The sequence below is a fragment of the Dermacentor silvarum genome, chromosome 3, assembly GCF_013339745.2.
Source record: "Dermacentor silvarum isolate Dsil-2018 chromosome 3, BIME_Dsil_1.4, whole genome shotgun sequence".
Lineage (NCBI taxonomy): Eukaryota > Metazoa > Arthropoda > Arachnida > Ixodida > Ixodidae > Dermacentor > Dermacentor silvarum.
Window position 1 is genome coordinate 168,676,483 of NC_051156.1, and position 17,206 is coordinate 168,693,688.

Below are 17,206 nucleotides of genomic sequence, written 5' to 3' on the forward strand. Positions count from 1 at the left end.
GGAAACCCCAGCGTCACGAAACGAAAATGTTCACTCTTTGGCTTTCAAAATGAACCCACACGTATGTGTGGGCTGGGCTTTTACTTGAGTGACTCTCTCAACAGAAAAAAATAGTGGCTCACGTGGAATTTCCGCCCCTTAAAATGTGGTATGAAACATTTTGAAGCAGTTTCTGTCACTTGTTAAACAAAGGTACACGTCGCACTTGATGCAGCGTGTGCGGCTTCTTAGATGGGCAGCCTGCAGCATCTCGCATTTTTGATAGAATCAACCGTTGGGAAGTGGTCAAAACCGTCGATGCGGATGTCAACACCAGGAATTTTCGCTAGCATCATCAAGGTCTTCTTGACTTTGCTCCTCTTCGTCATCGCCAGCCGCAACATGGCGCTCTTGTAACTCCCAGTCCGGGTCATCATCGTCGCTGCTGCATTCAATGTCGGATGATTCCAACATCTTCATAATTTCCTCCGTGTCATCATCGCTTTCGGGGTTGAAGATTCCTGCAGTACAGATTTTTTACACAATCAATGCAAGCGAGAATTCTGCGCTTCAAAAATATCACGTGAAAACACCAGCGGCCGGTAGCTGCGTTCGGGAGCGCGTTCGTATAGTCACATGTGCCCGACCCACACATATGCGTGGGCTGCACTTCGAGTACGGCTTGTGGGTTAATTTAAGCATACTTTTGCCCAATTATTTCACAGATATGTTCTTCGATGACTCAAGATGCATATTCAACAATTGCATGCCCTTCAAAAAGCGAAGTATCAATGTTAACTGGTACTTACGTCTCGTGGCGGGCGGCCGCTTGCTTCTTGAGGTCTGCGCCATTTTGGAAATGCGATGGTGGGCCACCTGGTGGCTTGTTTGCGAACTGCCTAGATCGGTTAATTCAGTGAACCCCCACAAATGTGAGGGTTCGGCTTCAACGTGTGTGGGATTGACCGAATAGCCAAAATTAATTTCTTTGTGTACCCACACGTTTGTGTAGGCAGGGCAGGACAAGAGGTCCCGTTGCATCCCTTCACTTAGGTACCTCTTTCTCTATATTTGTTACAATGTACTCTACCATATTTTAAACCAATAAACTGAAGCTGAAGCTCATCTAAAAGCACGAACTCCTTTCAATGTCGCCATGATCACCGATGTAAGGAGCATTTTCTATCTTGTCGCACTAAGCTATTTCATGGCCCCTCACTTACCTCAATACATCAAATGACTTCAACCAACATTTCACTTCCATTGCCACGGTAACCGATGCTTCTCGATCATTTCAAGTCTGCTGTGGAAAAACATTTCTAATCTATGCAGAAACATGCGTTGCTCATTGTTTGTATTTCTTATGATATATGTACAAGCGCACTCCGTTCCGTAAACCTTTCGGATGGTAAATGAGTAAATAAATAAGGAAGTAAATAATAAATAAATGTGCGCCTGTCAAGGAGTGGTTGCTCTCGGGTCGAGGGATTGCCCCTATTCCGAGCGCTAATGTCCCCTAATAGCGTCCTACTAGACACGGAGTGCGCTTGGGCATGCCTCATAACGGTATAGGCAGGCAGCACCAGCTGGGATCTGCCTTCCACAGTGGCAGCAGGGCTTTCAAGTGCTTGAAAACGTACACTAGGAAGACGTAAACACCACATAGAGTGAAATAAGGAGGGGTGTCTTCTTTATTTCCACTTACTTCCCCTGCTACGATGGTCCAAACCTTTCTAGATGAACTATTTAAGCCATTCTTCCACCATGTGTTCCCAAAACCATCTCTGTTTACCACGGCCAACACCGCAGGCGACGGGAGAATACAGATGCAAGATGCAAGCTGGATAGATGGCCTGTATTGTTTGCATATCTCCTCTCCCGTCGTTAATGGGATCTCTTAATGTGCACAGAAATCCCAGTAGACGGGCGTTTTTGCCTCCCACGCACACGGAAATGCAGCTCCTTAGGCTGGAAATTAGGACGTTCCAACTAAATAGGCGTACCTCTTTAGCGATGACCTACTTCACTTGCACAGCTTCAATGTGCGCCATATAAAGTAAATCATACAAAAATCGTATTCATGTTGTTTCTCGCGCAAGTCCCGTATCTGTCTTTAAGTGATACAGCTCGCAACTCTTCGTACAATAAAGTTTATTCATCACCATCACCCTCTGCGACGACATACGTCGACACTGAGCTGCGAAGTTTCCATAACAGCTGCGGCAGCAAAAAGAAATGCAGCAAACAAAAAACACAGCGTAACAACGTAACAGCAACAACAGCAACGAGGAGTCTCTTTTTTTTTTTTTACTGTAAATGTACAAAATGGTGTAGCCATCGTTTTTCCGTAAACCAAGCTATTTCATGACATTCATTCGGAATGCAAGATATCTTTCTAATGCGAGCCACAATCGACAAATTGGGGGTGACCTCACAGCGGTGACGCAGTGGTTATACGGTGCTGTGCTCAAAAGCGGAAGTCGCTGGTTCGATTGGCGGAATGCAGAAACACTAGTGTGCCCCATCTACTCGAAATTAACTCGGGCCATGCAGCCACGACGTCTTTCGTAGCCCCACTTATCCTATGGCGCGTTAAATCCGATGAATAAATAAGGTAATCAGGGGTGCAATGCAGGCAGCTTAGAGTTATTCGCACTCCAGAGCATGGCCCGAATACACGTAACTGTACATTGCGAAACAAGACAGCGCAGAACGAAAAAAAAAGTAGTTATCCTTATAATTGTAGAACGCAATATGATCGCAGCGCATCCTAAACGCGCAACTCTAATATTAAAGAATGCTTTGGAAGAGCTCAGTGCCACCGGCTGACAGTAATCATTACCCTCGTTCAGATGAATACGACAGCGGCGTATCGCATTTCTTAGCGCATCACGCCAATACTGGTGCGACAGTTTTCACATGTGGCGCACAGCCTTTCATTCGAAACGAGCCTAAACCTGGATGACGATAACATAAACCTGTTTCCTGGCCCGAAAAATTTTGATCAATCACAGATGGGCTAATGACGGATGAAAACAGAGTGTAATGGTTTTACGTTATCTCGGTTCGCGGGCTGAATTCACGAAGCATTTAGTTCGTAAGTGCTCTTTGCCATTGGCTGGCCATCTTCACTAATAATATGCGCAGCATCAGGATTTTGCCTGGAATTTTCTCTTACGAACAATTCTGGCGTAAGAAGTTTTCGTGAATACGAGTTCATGAAAACGCCCTGTTACCGGCGATTTTGACTACAACGAAATGACTTGTATAAGGAAGGATTGATTGTGTTCCTGCTGAATTCCTATCGTTTACATGGGGCGCTATAACGTAAAATGATTCACAACTGTTTTGATTCCAATTTCTGCAATCAGCCTCCACGATTGGTTAAAACATTTTCGGGCCACTCCCAACTTCGCCTGTCTGTCACGCGACGTCACGAAAACCGCGATAGCTCCCCATCTGATATAACGTGTACACACTGATTATGCATGATTAAACCGCACAAAAGAAAAATAATCATTCCTGATTCGACGCCTTTTCACCATTAGCCCTCTGCTACTGGTCCAATATTTTCTGGCTACGCCCACTTCGCCTGTCGGTCACGCGACCTCACAAAACCGCGAAAACTCACACGTCAAAGTGACGTGTACGCGAAAAAAATGAAATCATATGCCGAACAAAACTGAATTTTTTTCTGAAAAGCCACAGACTGCCCCGTTCCGAAAGGAATACAAGATGGCTGCCCGCCGATCGCTCAAGCCCTCGCTATTCGCACCTGCCGGTGAGCATGTACTTATTTGCGCATGATAAACCTTTTTGCGTGGCAGTAAAATGTTATCGAGCCCTTTCGGCACGCATACGGCATCGTTCTGCCAAATCTTCCTTGCTGAGGATTCCGTTTTAGCGGCATTCTTATCCTTCCGTTGCATACCGCCGCGATTTTCGACCAGCCACCGCAAGCTAAGTAAGGCGAAGCGGATCAATCGGAGAAGCCGGCACCACCCTCTTTATGCGGTTATCTATTTTCACTGTGCTGATCTATCGGCCCCATCGAAACCCTCTCCACTAGAGCGTGCTCCTCGCCTCTTGTCAGCCAATTAGATAAAAAAACACCTCTGAGTGTAGACAATGTTATTGGTTTTGAAAGCGAACAAAGGTGCACCTCCTATAAACGAGGAGAGTGTTTGATTGGGTTGTTCAGACAACGCTGCGGGTCACCGCCCGATGCTTGCGTCGGTGCTTACGTAAATTTGACGTCAGGTGTCTGGAATCAAAACAGTTTGGAATCATTTCATGTTATAGCGCCCATGCATTGTGAACGCCTCTACAACAAAGACCACTACAACGAATTTGCCTGTACTACGAAGGAACTGACGGCGTGATGACGTAATCGTAACTGACGACCGACGACGTAAGTCTTCAAAGTCATCGAAGGCGGAAAGGACGCGAACGCCAACGAAGGCAACAGTGATAAAGATCCTTCAAGCGGACCAAGATTTCGACGGCAAGGGTGGTGGTAGCGGCATTCGACGACCTGCAGCTTTACTTTGCCTAGCTCCTGGGTAGTTCCAGCGCTTCGCCGCGGAGCATGCTGCGAACCTCGGTGCAATAAGGTCGACCACAGTCACACATTCTATAAGACAAAGGGCGCACAAAAAAAAAGAAAATGATGCCGGTTTTTTTCGTTAAGTCTTCCTTGAATTCATATTCAATAACGTTGTTTGTTGGACGTGTTTAGCCGGCTCCGTTGTGAGCGGTACGGTGCACGACCTATGCCGTCTTGCCTGGCACGCACGCAATCGCGTCGCAGAAGATAATCAATTTCATATCATTTATTCAACCGCTTCACCAACGCTTCGCTTCATATAGATTCCAAGATATATATCTGTTGGATCTGCATATATTCCGCGTTTATGCGATATCAGTCAGACACCATTTCAGTGCAAACGATGAGAAGACATTCCGTAATACAGTTATTCACACCCTTTCGGAAAGGGAAGTTTCTGTTTCGCTTAGACGCAGTAGTTCAAAGCAATCTACTTTAACTCAGTTAAGCTGCAATGAGAGGCTTCTATATGCTGAAGCCGTACTTTCGCGCGGGGAAGACGTGAAGAGAGTGACGGTGCTCCTCTAACAAGAGAAACAACCTGGTTAATTTTTTTTTTCTTCTTGCTGCCACGGATGCATGTACGCGGGAAAGGTAACACAGGCAACGTTGTGTACTTCAGCGACACCATAGTAATACTGAATTGGTTCAACGAAATTATGCGTACAATAGGGTTTTGCAATTTTGCGGTCGGGAAATGAACAGCGTTGGCTTTCAATTGATAATGGCCATGCTCATTGATTAGTCTATTGATCAAGCACAAAGCTTCGGCGGCAAATTATTGCGTTTCATTCTTAAATAACTTACGCCATGACTGACCCCTACAAACTAGATTTAGTGCTTGTAGACTTTCTGGAGGCATGTGATGGTTTTTTGCTCTGTAGGTATGCCTAATTAATGCACCTTTAATAAAGCATTTAAACTTGTATATTAAAACTGTATGCTAAGTCATTCGTACAATCCCTCTGTAAAGGCTGCGGAGTTAAGAAAGCTTGCGTCTAGGCAATCATGCGAAACATTTTCGTAGAAACTGGAATTTGTGCATCACTATTCTCGCCATATTTAGTAATTAGGTGCAGCTGCACATAACTGATGAGCTCGTTCGGCAACATGGTATAAAGATCGTTCTCACAAATACTTTTCCGCAGCAGCGACGGATGTGGCGACGGTCCCAGGATATTTTTATGCAAATAATGGTTTAGAGCCCAGCCTGCTCAAAGTTGATTAGAGAGAGAAGCGCGTTGGACGTCGTACTAGCGCAGTTCTTGAAATGCACCAGTATGGTCGAGTGACCTTTTAGAGTACTTGTGCATCTTCCGTAGAGCGCGATGTTCTCACTCTCCCACTTCTTTCTAATCTCCGTTTCTCTTACCCTCGGTGTAGGTTAGCAAACCGGACGCTCGTCTGGTTAACCTCCATATACATTTGCTTTCCCTGCTTTCCCACTGTCTCTGGCCCTACACAAACGCTCAAGCGTGTATTAGAGACGAAAATTATTTAAGACACGGCAACCTGTTTCACGCAGTGGTTAGAGCTCAAAGTCTATTTTTTGTGTTTGGTAGAAAAACATTTATTCCCACTGACGTCTGCACTTCTACTTGCTGGCTTGGCTTCAATTGGTCACTCGTTTCTCTTGCACTGCCGCTACAGGTATAAGAAAGTACAAGTTGTGAGCTTTGGCTTTTTTTTTTTTTTTTTTTTTTTTGCACTAACCGGCGTGTGCACCGCTCAGTCTTCGGTTGCGATGTTCTGCGGGTGCTTCCCCAGAGTGCAGTAGCCACCCTTGCAAACGCCGACTTTGTACACGCCTAACGTTGCCTGCGACTTCCTTTTCGTCCGCGATTGACTGTACTCCAGCTGCAAAAGAAGGAAAAAAGAGAATATACATGTGGTCGACTTGTCTGCGTTTCCTACAATAAATTTCATGTCTCTCTCCAAGTGAAATTTCTCTGAAATGAGGAAAGCGTCTCGAGAATCAAGCCGGACTACAACGTCGAACTAGAGAGCGAAATGACGAAACCCCTCTAAGCGCACACTCCTTTTCTCCTCTATGTATATATACATACCAATAAGCTTGCCTGTCGGCAAGCTTATTGGTTAAGTAAACAGAACTGGTCTTGTGCTTGAGTGTATCGATGAGAACAAAACGCATTTCGATCAAAGTGAGGTGTTTTAAGTGTCAAGCATGAGTCGCCATTTTTCGTCACTTCTGAAAATATAGAGGAAGACGCGCAATAGCTTTGGTTTAGATTGAATGGAACGTTTCGTGTAGAGTGAATGAACAAATCCACTTCAGTAATCAGCGTAACGTGCTGTGTATATCAGGAGCCACCATGTTTGCTTAGTGGCTTGGCTTGGCGTGTCGCTGCTACGCACGAGGTCGTGGGATCAAATCCCGGCCGCGGCGGCCGCATTTCGATGGGGGCGAAACGCAAAGGCGCCCGTGTAATAGCTGTTCATGGGGTGCACGTTAAAGAACCCCAGGGGGTCGAAATTAATCCGGAGTCCCCCACTACGGCGTGCCTTATAGTCTGATCATGGTTTTGGCACGCAGTTTTTTTTTTAATATCACTAGTACTATGTACTATGTGATACACTGGGACAGCAGCGGTGGTAAATTAGCACAGCGCCCACCTCGTATGCGGGGGGGGGGGGGGGGGGGGGGGGGGGGTTACTCAGATCGAATTCCAGTGCCGCCTGGAACCCACCGCTTTTTTCTAATGGGTAGAGATGTCCCCCGGCCTGGCACTCGGATGTTTGTAGGGGTTTCCATCTCGAAAGAGGGTCGTACACAGATTTGCAAAGGTCTCTGGGCGCCCCTTGTCCCATCACAACAACGGTAAAATAGTCGAGCATCAGCTGCCGCTGCTGTGTCAGGCAGTCGAGCGTTGACACCGGGTAGCTACCGGTAGAATAGGTACCAGTGCGCTCCCGGATCGGTGCTCGGCGAATGCGGGAGCTCCACGCTCATAGGAAAGACACTCACCTTATGGGGATATCGTTGGAATAGAAGCGGCAGCAATCCTTTTCAAACATCTATATGGGGCCGCCTTTCGAGGTGAAGATCCTTAGAAACTAGCAAGCGCCGGGCCGGGGGACATCTCTGCCTATTAGAAAAACCTGTGGTTTCAAGGTAGCGCTAATATTCGATCCGAGTACCTCCCGGATACTAGGCGAACGCTCGACCGTTTCGCCGCCTCACGGAGGCCATACTTTACTTACCAAGCATTTAGCACCGTCGATGCGATTTTCGAACACACTGTAGCCGCATTCAACCTGGCAGGACGCCACCACGACGAGCTGCAATAATTTTGCAAAGTATCACACACAAGACGCTGATCATACACCTGTGGGAAAGAAACATTTACTCTTGCAACACATGTCGCATGTTACTGACGTTGAGAACAATCGAAAGCAATAGCTCACACTCAACTTCACTCTCACGCGATCACTGTTTTGGGTTATGTTGCCGATTTTCATGTCAGCGATAAACGCATGGAAAGCGCGAATTTTTCAGCAACATCCACGCACAGGACAAATTTGATCGCTTCTGTTTAGTGATCTAACAGTCGTACGTATGAAACAGAATGCTTGAGTACAAAAAAAAAATTTGTCGCAGTTTCACCCGAAAGGCGAAGCACCAATTGCGATAGCAAATTAGTAGAGAGCTATACGGAGTAAGGATAGTAGTTTTATCAGCTGTACAAACTTGGACATGCAGCAGCACCAGCAACGCGCAGAACTGTTGTCGACGCCGTCGGCGTTTTGCCCGCGTTCGCACCGAACGCGCGCGGCGTTTTTTTTTTATATAAATACGTATTTGGTGCCGCAGCTAAACGTTTCCTCCTCTCCCTCCCTCCCTCCCGCCCCCCCCACACCCTTTCGCGCGACGGAAAAAGTGGCGTTTGCTCTTTATATATGGAAAGGAGGAAAGAGACGCTTAATTCTGCAGCCCTTCAGGGTGGTGGTGGTAGAAACTTTTATTGCCATTGATGGTGGGGGCGAAGACCCCTACATGGCACTTGGGTGCTCCCTTACTGTGAGGACGCACCCTTACAAAGCGAAGGAGAGCCCTTGGAGCGCAATCCTTCTCATAGCACTGGAGATGATCCAGCACTGGTCTTGATGGGAAGTGCAGGTCAAAAGAGTCTCCCAGTAAGACTCCGCCACGGTCTGTGATGGGGGATGAGGGTAGGTGGGGCATGTGAGGAGGGTGTGTAGGAAGTCTCCTGGTTTACTGCAAAGTTTGCATGAGGAGGGGAATTGGTCTGGGTATCGTGCATGTAGCAGCAAGGGGTATGGGGCAGTCCGAGTTTGTAGTCGACGCCAGTGTGCGGCCTGCGCTATGGTGAGGGATGGGGCTGGGTGTGTGTATTCCCTTCGTTCGTCCCGGTAGTACGAAAGGATATCACTGAAAGAAAGCAGGCGCTCCCTGGCCCGTAGAGGGGGCTCGACTCCTCCTGCCCGGAATGTAAGACCTCGGGCTAGGGAATGAGCCTCCTCATTGCCAGGGAGGCCGGCATGTGCTGGCGTCCAGATGAGGGTTATGGGGTGCCGGGGCTGCCAGAAGCGTAGTAAGCGAGCAGCGGTGCGGGATATGTAGCCGTTGGCATAGTTGACAATGGCAGATTTGGAGTCAGTGATAATTTTGGTAGCAGATGTAGAGATGAGCGCAAGCGCGATGGCTGCCTCTTCTGCCTCTGTGGTGGAATTGGTGATGATTGAGCTGGAGGTTAGAAGCTTTGCCTGATTGTCGGCTACCGCCAGGGCCATACGGGAGCCTGACGTATACTCTGCTGCGTCCACGTAGACCACATCATGGTCCTCGCTGTACTGTCTGTGGAGGGCCCGAGCCCTTGCTATTCTGCGGTTCCCATCTCGCTCAGGGTGCATGTTCTTGGGGATGGGAGGTATGTTGAGGTTAGAGCGGAGGATAGAAGAAAGGGCGACCCCCTCGGTAGGGTGTGTAATTGCGGTTAGGCTTAATTGGGATAATAGAGCGCGGCCAGCGGCTGAGTTAGATAGACGGGATATTTGTGCCGTAAAGGTGGCTTCTGTGAGTTCCTCAAAGGTGTTGTGGAACAGCCCTTCAGGGAGCACGGCGCAGAACGCGCGTTTGCTCTCCGACGTGCGTTCGCTCACCGTGTAAGTGCGCGTCCCTCGCGCCCATTCACTCGCACATACAGCGTCCGGAGCGCAGCGACAATTTCATCGCCGTTGACGTCATACGGAACCTCACGGTGACGGCGACGACGACGCCGACGGCAGAAATCTGCTTTGGAGTGTCCATATAATTGCTATCGCAATAAAAAAAGAGAGAGTGCGTGATTGGAAGATGAAAGCTGTCTGCTGCGGCACGAGCATTAGATTCTGAAAGCACTGCAGTAAATTTTCAGCTGAAAACTGTAGTGTTGAATAATTTTGGCCGCTATTATACACCCCGTGGTCTGGGAGGCCATGACGTTGCGCTACTCAATCTCGGCCACGGGGGCCTCATACCGATGGCGGTTGGAATGCAAGAACGTTCGTGCACTAAGATCGACGGTGGATCTTGATGAAACCGAACAGGTCAAAATTAATCCGGAGCTCCCCACTACGGTGTGCATCCTCATCAGATCGGGGTTCATGCACGTAAAACCACAGAATTTGGTCAATTTAATTTGCTTGCTACTGTTTCCTGTGCTATATACACTTCACAGCGTTTCTCTGCCCTCATTGTCAAGGCAAAGCTACGTCACACGCTCCTTGTCTTCGATGACAAACTTATTCATGCAGGACTCGACAACACTGTTTCACAGCGCGCAAGGTATTGCATTGACGCTTGAATGTCTCCTCGCTCGTTCAATACCGATCAATACTGTGTCATGGGTTGCCCCTGCTTCGAGACGCGTTTTCTTTTTCTGTGAGGAAGCCCGCGCACAATTAACATTGGTTGTCTTAGCTCATCGTTTGAAATGTTGAAGTAGTGTTGATACGTGCAAAAATGTTCTTCCGATACATACGTTTGAGCCAAGCCTCTCTTGGCTTCGACAAGAAGACAGCGCAACGTCACTACGAGAGTAAAACCACTGTGATCTGGTTATCACACTTCCAGTTTTGGCCGTGAGGCTCTAATGTCCTATGTGTGGATATACTTCCTATATTTGTCATTGTTAAAAACTGGATTAGCTGGTTATTGGCGATATGAAATATAGTTACAGCGCTAAGAAAGACGATGACATCAACATGCAATGCACAGGACGTGCGATGTATACCAACTAACTTTCTGCACAGGTGATTACGTGCATGAAAGGTAAACTCGTACCGAAATTCCGGAGTACATGTCATATCATCCAAATAACTCATCACGTGCTTAAATTTAGGTCTTCATCGCGTGCCTTTGACGTGCAATATAAGGAACGCTAGTGTGCAGCAGCGTTCCTGCCGAGCTTCTCTTTGTATGCACTGGTCTGAGCAGAGTGGACAGCAAAATGTCAATACAATAATATTTATTGCTTCACTTGGCGCTGACTAACGACGACGCTCTCCCGTCGGTCTCATCTCGTACACCGTCCGGGTGCGACTCCTGCAATGCCACTCGCGCTGTTCCTCATCACGCCAGCATTCTGAGACGCGTGGCAGCTACCCGGGCGATGTTTCCTTCTGCCCAGCCGTAGTTGTCCTGCGTGCTGCGTCGCGCCAACGCGTCGCACTCGCGTATAGTTTAGACACGGTCCGAGGAACTCGAGCGCAGTGCTAAACCTGGCAATCGCTGTTACTGCTTCGCCCTTTGAGCGATATCCTGCCAAATTGTTTAGCATAATACACCAGAAACAAATTGCCGCACGTGATGTCCTTTTGCAATAAGGCGTAGACAAGTGCGTGCATATGGAAATTGTAAGAAGACGAGCTTGCCTCGTATGCCTGAAGGGATTTCATCTAAGGTTTTAAATTATAGTAATCCTGAATAGTGCACAAAAAAAGGAAGTGTTTTCCACTGGAGCTATCTCATTCAACACATCTTGGTCAGTACAACGTAATACTATTCCCCAATCTGTTTTTATTCCAAATCAGCCATTAGCCCTCCGTGACAGATCAAAATGGATCCGGATCAGCCCATGTTGGCGCTGTCACGGAGGGCTACTCGCGGACTATAGGAATAAAATCAGACTGGGATAGTTTTACGTTATCCGGACCCTGATTTAGGGCTGCAAATGTGGTGACGCGACGAGCAAAGTACAGGTTGATCTATCTGTCGGCAGCAGCACAAGCCACTTTGTCATCGCACGTACCTTGGCAGGCTCGACAGTCACGTAGTCCGATTTCCTGCAGTTGTACGAATCTTCATTGATCTGCTCATGTGCTGGTGGATAGTCTGGGACTGCAAACCAAAGAAAAAGACAGATATCTATGTTTTTAATCGTGTTAACCTAAATTATGTTCACTTGTGGCAAGAGCTCTGGGCCTTCAAATAAATTGTGAAGCACCAGTCAGTTTTCTTTTGTTCAATCGATCGGCAAGGTAATAGGTTACTGTGCACAGGGTACTCAAATTGTCGATACCTTATCAATTCGTTTTCGGCTAGTTCGGTATTCACAGCCCAGAAGTATTTTACGCCTATACTTTTATCATCTTCCTGTCAAACGCGTAATAACCTTACACAATTAATGCTCCCAAATATGCGCAAATTATCGTGGAAGATTTTAGGAAAACATCGCCAGAAATTTGGGCGCCAACTGTGCGTCAATTACAGCTCCGCTGACATGGTTACAAGTTTACCAAACTACCAGTAACAATACATCCTTTGTTTATCTTCTTCGCTGTTTCACGTCGTTCTCTGTTCACCACTGGACGTCCCTGTCTTTTCTAGTCTCCAATAGATAATGTTAAAAACAATTAATCCAGCGTTTGGCGGATGCTGCCTACCCTGCGTCCAAAAATAGACCCACTGACAGCCTTGCGGTAAAAGAAGCTACCTCGTTGTTCATGTGTTCCTTTCGAGCGCACTGTTTTCATCGTTACTTGATTGCGCTGCCGGCAAACGAACATGGCTATAGCACGTGATGACCTTTTATCATAAAACGCGGACAAGTTCATGCAGACAGAATTCCAAGAACTCCTACTTGCCCCATCACATGGCTGCGACAGGTGTACAATTCAAGTTCATCTGATATTGATATTTTGAACTGAGTGTCTGTGTAAAGTTGGCGCACAGGGGCTTAACGTAATTGAGTTCAGCAAGCGAATCTTTTTAGGCTTCTTATACAAACTCATGCCTTGTATATTTACTTTAGCATGCGCTATTGGTGGGAATGCTGTTCTGTTTTCATACTTTGTTCCGTTCATGCTCTTATATGTACTAGTGACCTGTCGCCAAGGCGTTTTAGCTGTTGCCAAACACTGAAATAAACTTTAAGCAATAAACAATAAACAATCTTGCTTCATGTCTTGAGTTACTTCGACTAAAGTTTTCAAACATACTAATAACGAATGGCGCGCAAAAAAAAATCAAGTTTGTTCGACCAACTACACAGTCTTATGGTACTGCATGATGCGTGTCGTGCATTCTTGAAACATGTGTGGCGAAGATACGATGCACTGGTTATTAGTTTACTATAGTTACGAACATGATCATTAGCGTACGGGCCACAAACCCGCACAATCGTGCTCTGTGTGTACCATTCACTAGGCTATTTAGGTGTAGTAAGGTAATATTATGGCGACACCAAACCAGTCACTGGCCGCTTGCACCTGCTAGCTAATGCACATGAATCACTTAAGTTGTCACGATGCGAATGCGCTAGCGCACAAAAAAAAATCGACGAATATTGACAATGTAAAGATAGCTGAATGCTTCCAGAAAGCTATTCGCTATGAATAAACTGACTCTTCTATATACCTCGTATCTTTCGAGGTTTCGTGCACACTGTGGCGCGCTTGCGATGCACACCTCCTCTTTTCTGTTAGATACCTTAGAGTCCGCCTATAATGTTGCAAAGGAAATGCGTGAAAGATGGTGGGTATCCAACCTCTGTCTTCCAGCAAAACAGCCCGATACTCAAACCCTTAGGCTGCGACCATGCGCATGAAAGTAGAGAACCCAAGAAAGCAGTGAAAGAGAGAGAGAGGGAGTTCGGACACACAGTCACAGCCGATCCATATCACCGCAGGCTATCACAGCACAGGATGGCTTGTACAGCACAACAAACACCCATTCAGGCTGCAACCACTTGTGCTCTGTTGTACTGCCGCATTTCGATGGGGCGAAATGCGAAAACACCCGCGTACTAAGATTAAGGTATACGTTAAAATACCCCAGGTTCTCCAAACTATTCCACAGTCTCCCACTACGGCGTGCATCAAAATCAGATCGTGGTTAATTTTCGCGCGTAAAACCCAATTATTGTTTTTAAAACTGTAGGCGCACCTTAATCGCCTTCAGATGCACTGGCTTCCGAAGTCGGCATCCCAAAATGGTTTGCTTTGATTTTGGTCTTTGAGCAAAGCAAGCTAGTGCAATTGTAAGCGATTGTCTTTGTACGCTGTATACAAACGTAGGTACAATATAGGGACAGGTGTTTTACTGAAGAAAGCAAAGATCAAGGAGAGATAGGCAGAAGGCCAGACTGCGATATATTGCTGCCAAGCAATGCTCGAGACAACGCTGACATCGAGACAACTCGAGACAACGCTACATAACAATATGTAGTAAAACCTGGTTAGATCAAGCAGTATAGGTGAATCTTTGTCGCCGCCTCGTTTCAAATGGGCTGCCAATAAAAATCATGATCATCATCGGAAGCCACCCTATAGCGGCGCACTAGGCCTATGGCGTCATTATGGGACAGTCTATGGACCCGTCTGCCACAAAATATGAACTCGATGACGTTGAATTAGTGAATTTGCAATCTAAGAAAGCCGATCCTTGCTGCAGCATAATAATCTGAATTGTTCGTGCAAAGTAAATCTTATCCATTATTTATAAACAGAACTCCACTGGACATGTTTCCCAGACCCACATGATGTTAGGCGCGTGAATCGGTTGTAACCCTCTCAGTCAGTCGAAACATGTTCACAAGCCACTCAATCACTTACTTTTATCGAGGCACGTATCATCAAAGCATTGGCCCACTTCGGTGACTCTTGACCACCACCTACCGGCGGTTTTCAGCTGAAAGAAATGTAAAAGAAAAGACGATTGACCACGACGCAGGTGATAATATACCAGAAATAACGCAGATAATATCACCACAACTATATTATATAGTTTTGTTTGGCCACCCTTCTGAAATATCAAAATGTGCAGTTACCTTACTTTTATTCTAAAAACACTAAAAATATAATTTATGCGTACAGCTGCCCTGCTGGCACTAGTGTGGTACGTAAATTCATTCATGATTTAACGTGATTATGTTCACAATGCACATTACAGCTTATTTTATTGCCATATATGTGGTTCGATTGGGCCGCCTGATAGCCTCGGAGTGTTTACTTACAGCAATTTGGCGTTTTACGATCTCAATAAAGTAATTTCACTGCGTAACTTTCAGAACGTAACTAAGTGACGGCCCTTTCGAGTATATACGTATATGATTGTCCCTTCGTCTACATATCCATAGATAAGTAACAATCGCTACGCGAAATGATCTCTTATACTCTCAACAACCGTTCTTGTGCTCAATTTAACAATGTTTGATCATGATTTATCAATATTAGCAATTCCATAACTTGTCGGTCCTTCCGACCTTCACGTAAACCCTGATTTCAAATTGGTTGACAACAATGGCGTGCGTGCTCAAGGCTGCCTTGAAATATACCGCGGCAAAAGCTCGGTGGCGCCTCCACATTGTGCTACTTAAACGACTCCTTTCGAAATATTGGTTTCACCTATTACATCCCCTAAAGGTTATCACATCGTACTCGACGACCCGCTGCGCGTGCGCACAGCTGCGGGACACGCGCGATCGCATTGTCCATGCCACCACAATCCTTCAGAATGACGAAGTTTACGTCACTGCAACTGCCCGTCGAATCCTTACAGCCCTAAACCCACAACTTATTGATGCGAAAGCATCAAATGGTCCATTGAGCAAAAAGCCGGCGTCTGTCGTCTGTAGTAGTGAAAGGGCACCTATATTCATTGGCTGCGATGCCGCGTCATGAGCATGCCTCGATGGAGCCGAGCGGGTGAAAGGGAACACCTGCTACTGCGAGAGATTGTGGTTGTGACGAGGAAGAGGCGCTATTTCCTGCCGCACTTTAGGGAGCCCGACTCAGCGCCTTGGGGAAGGGGCGCGGGATGTAAAGGAGAAGAAAGAGAAAGAAAGAGAGAGAAGGTCGAGGCGATTACACAGCCCTTGCCTGTTGCCCTGCTGACGGAAAAGCTTCGCGCCCTTGTTTCAAGTGGCTTGAAGCTGTCGCTGCAGTAGCTCCCCTCTCACGTCGGCGTCCAGGGCAACGAAGAGACCGACGCCCTGGCTAAGGCAGCACACCATGCTACTGTACCCGTCAGCATCGCTGTAACTGCCTTTGACTATATATGCAAGGCACACGTTGCAGCGGCACCTAACGGCGCTCCACCCGAATCGGCGCGTCGCCAGCGGTCGCCCTCCCCGTCCACTTCCTGATCGCGGCCTCACAAGGGGCGGTCTCTCCTGCTGCGCCTCCGGATCGGCTGCTCCTGGATGGCTTCCCGGAAGTACAGCAAAGGCCTGGCTCCTCCCTCCCCGGCCTGCTCAGCGTGTGGAGAGGAGGAAACAATCGAACATCTACTTCGTTTCTGCCACGCTTTCTCCAAAGAAAGGGCTTCTCTCTACACGTCATTGCGACGCCTAGGACATCCTGCGGACTCAGCATCGCAGCTGCTCTTTCCCGGCCGGCACCACTGGCTCCGCCTTCAGGTACCTTCTCTCATTCCTGGAGGACACGGGGCTGTCGTGTAATTTGTGAATGCGCCACCTGCTACGGCGATAGTGCGCCAGGAGTTGCGTGAGGGGAGAGGGCATCACCGCGACGCCACCTCGCCCTCGCTTTCGCTCTCTGAAGCCGGCGCTCGGTCTGTATCCCCACTAAGCTTAGCTGCTGCGCGCGCCTGCCAGCTTTGGTGGCCGCTGCTGTTTCCTCTCTCTCTCGTCGCGCAGGACGTCGGTGGCATGCGGCGTTGGCACCGCAGGCTGCTGGGGCTTGCTGGCTCGGACAGCACGTACCGCCATGGTACTACATTACTCGCAGCGCAAAGCCCCAAGGACCGCTCAGCGGCGCTCAATTGGACGTTAATGTTTTCGCATTCACAACTCATAAGAGCTGCTAAGGCGTCCTGGTATATTTTTTCTGCTCCATCTATCCGTCTTTTCTTTTTCATATGTGAACTCCTTTCCTCTGTGGTTTTTTGCTAAACCTCTGGAGCTGGCAACGCATGCAGCGTTTATTAGGTGAAGAACGGGCGTACAGAAGGGAATGATGGACATGGGGTCCCATGCGCGGGATATCAGCTCGTATCGATGGAGGTATCTGCAAAATTGATTTCAAATTATACCACGTCTAAATGTACGTATAGCACGTCAAATTATACCACGTCCGATGCTGACGCCATATACCTTGCTTTAATAACGGTAGAAGGTGTTGCCGGAGAGGCTATAATTT

The 17,206-nt window shown here is 47.4% G+C and overlaps 1 protein-coding gene across 2 annotated transcripts in view; it reads right to left on the reverse strand.

The window, feature by feature from the left end:
- LOC119446045 (uncharacterized) overlaps positions 1 to 17,206 on the reverse strand; it is a 75,286-nt gene that overhangs the window by 4,900 nt on the left and 53,180 nt on the right. The window contains exons 13-16 of one of the 2 annotated variants that reach the window (XM_049663851.1): positions 14,660 to 14,735; positions 11,857 to 11,945; positions 7,808 to 7,885; positions 6,299 to 6,442 (exon numbers count right to left, since the gene is read on the reverse strand). In XM_049663851.1, the coding sequence (XP_049519808.1) occupies positions 6,314 to 6,442; positions 7,808 to 7,885; positions 11,857 to 11,945; positions 14,660 to 14,735 (372 nt within the window). In that variant the 3' untranslated portion in view covers positions 6,299 to 6,313. Of the gene's footprint in view, positions 1 to 6,138; positions 6,443 to 7,807; positions 7,886 to 11,856; positions 11,946 to 14,659; positions 14,736 to 17,206 lie in introns of those variants that run through there. The other variant, XM_049663850.1, reaches the window with a different exon arrangement.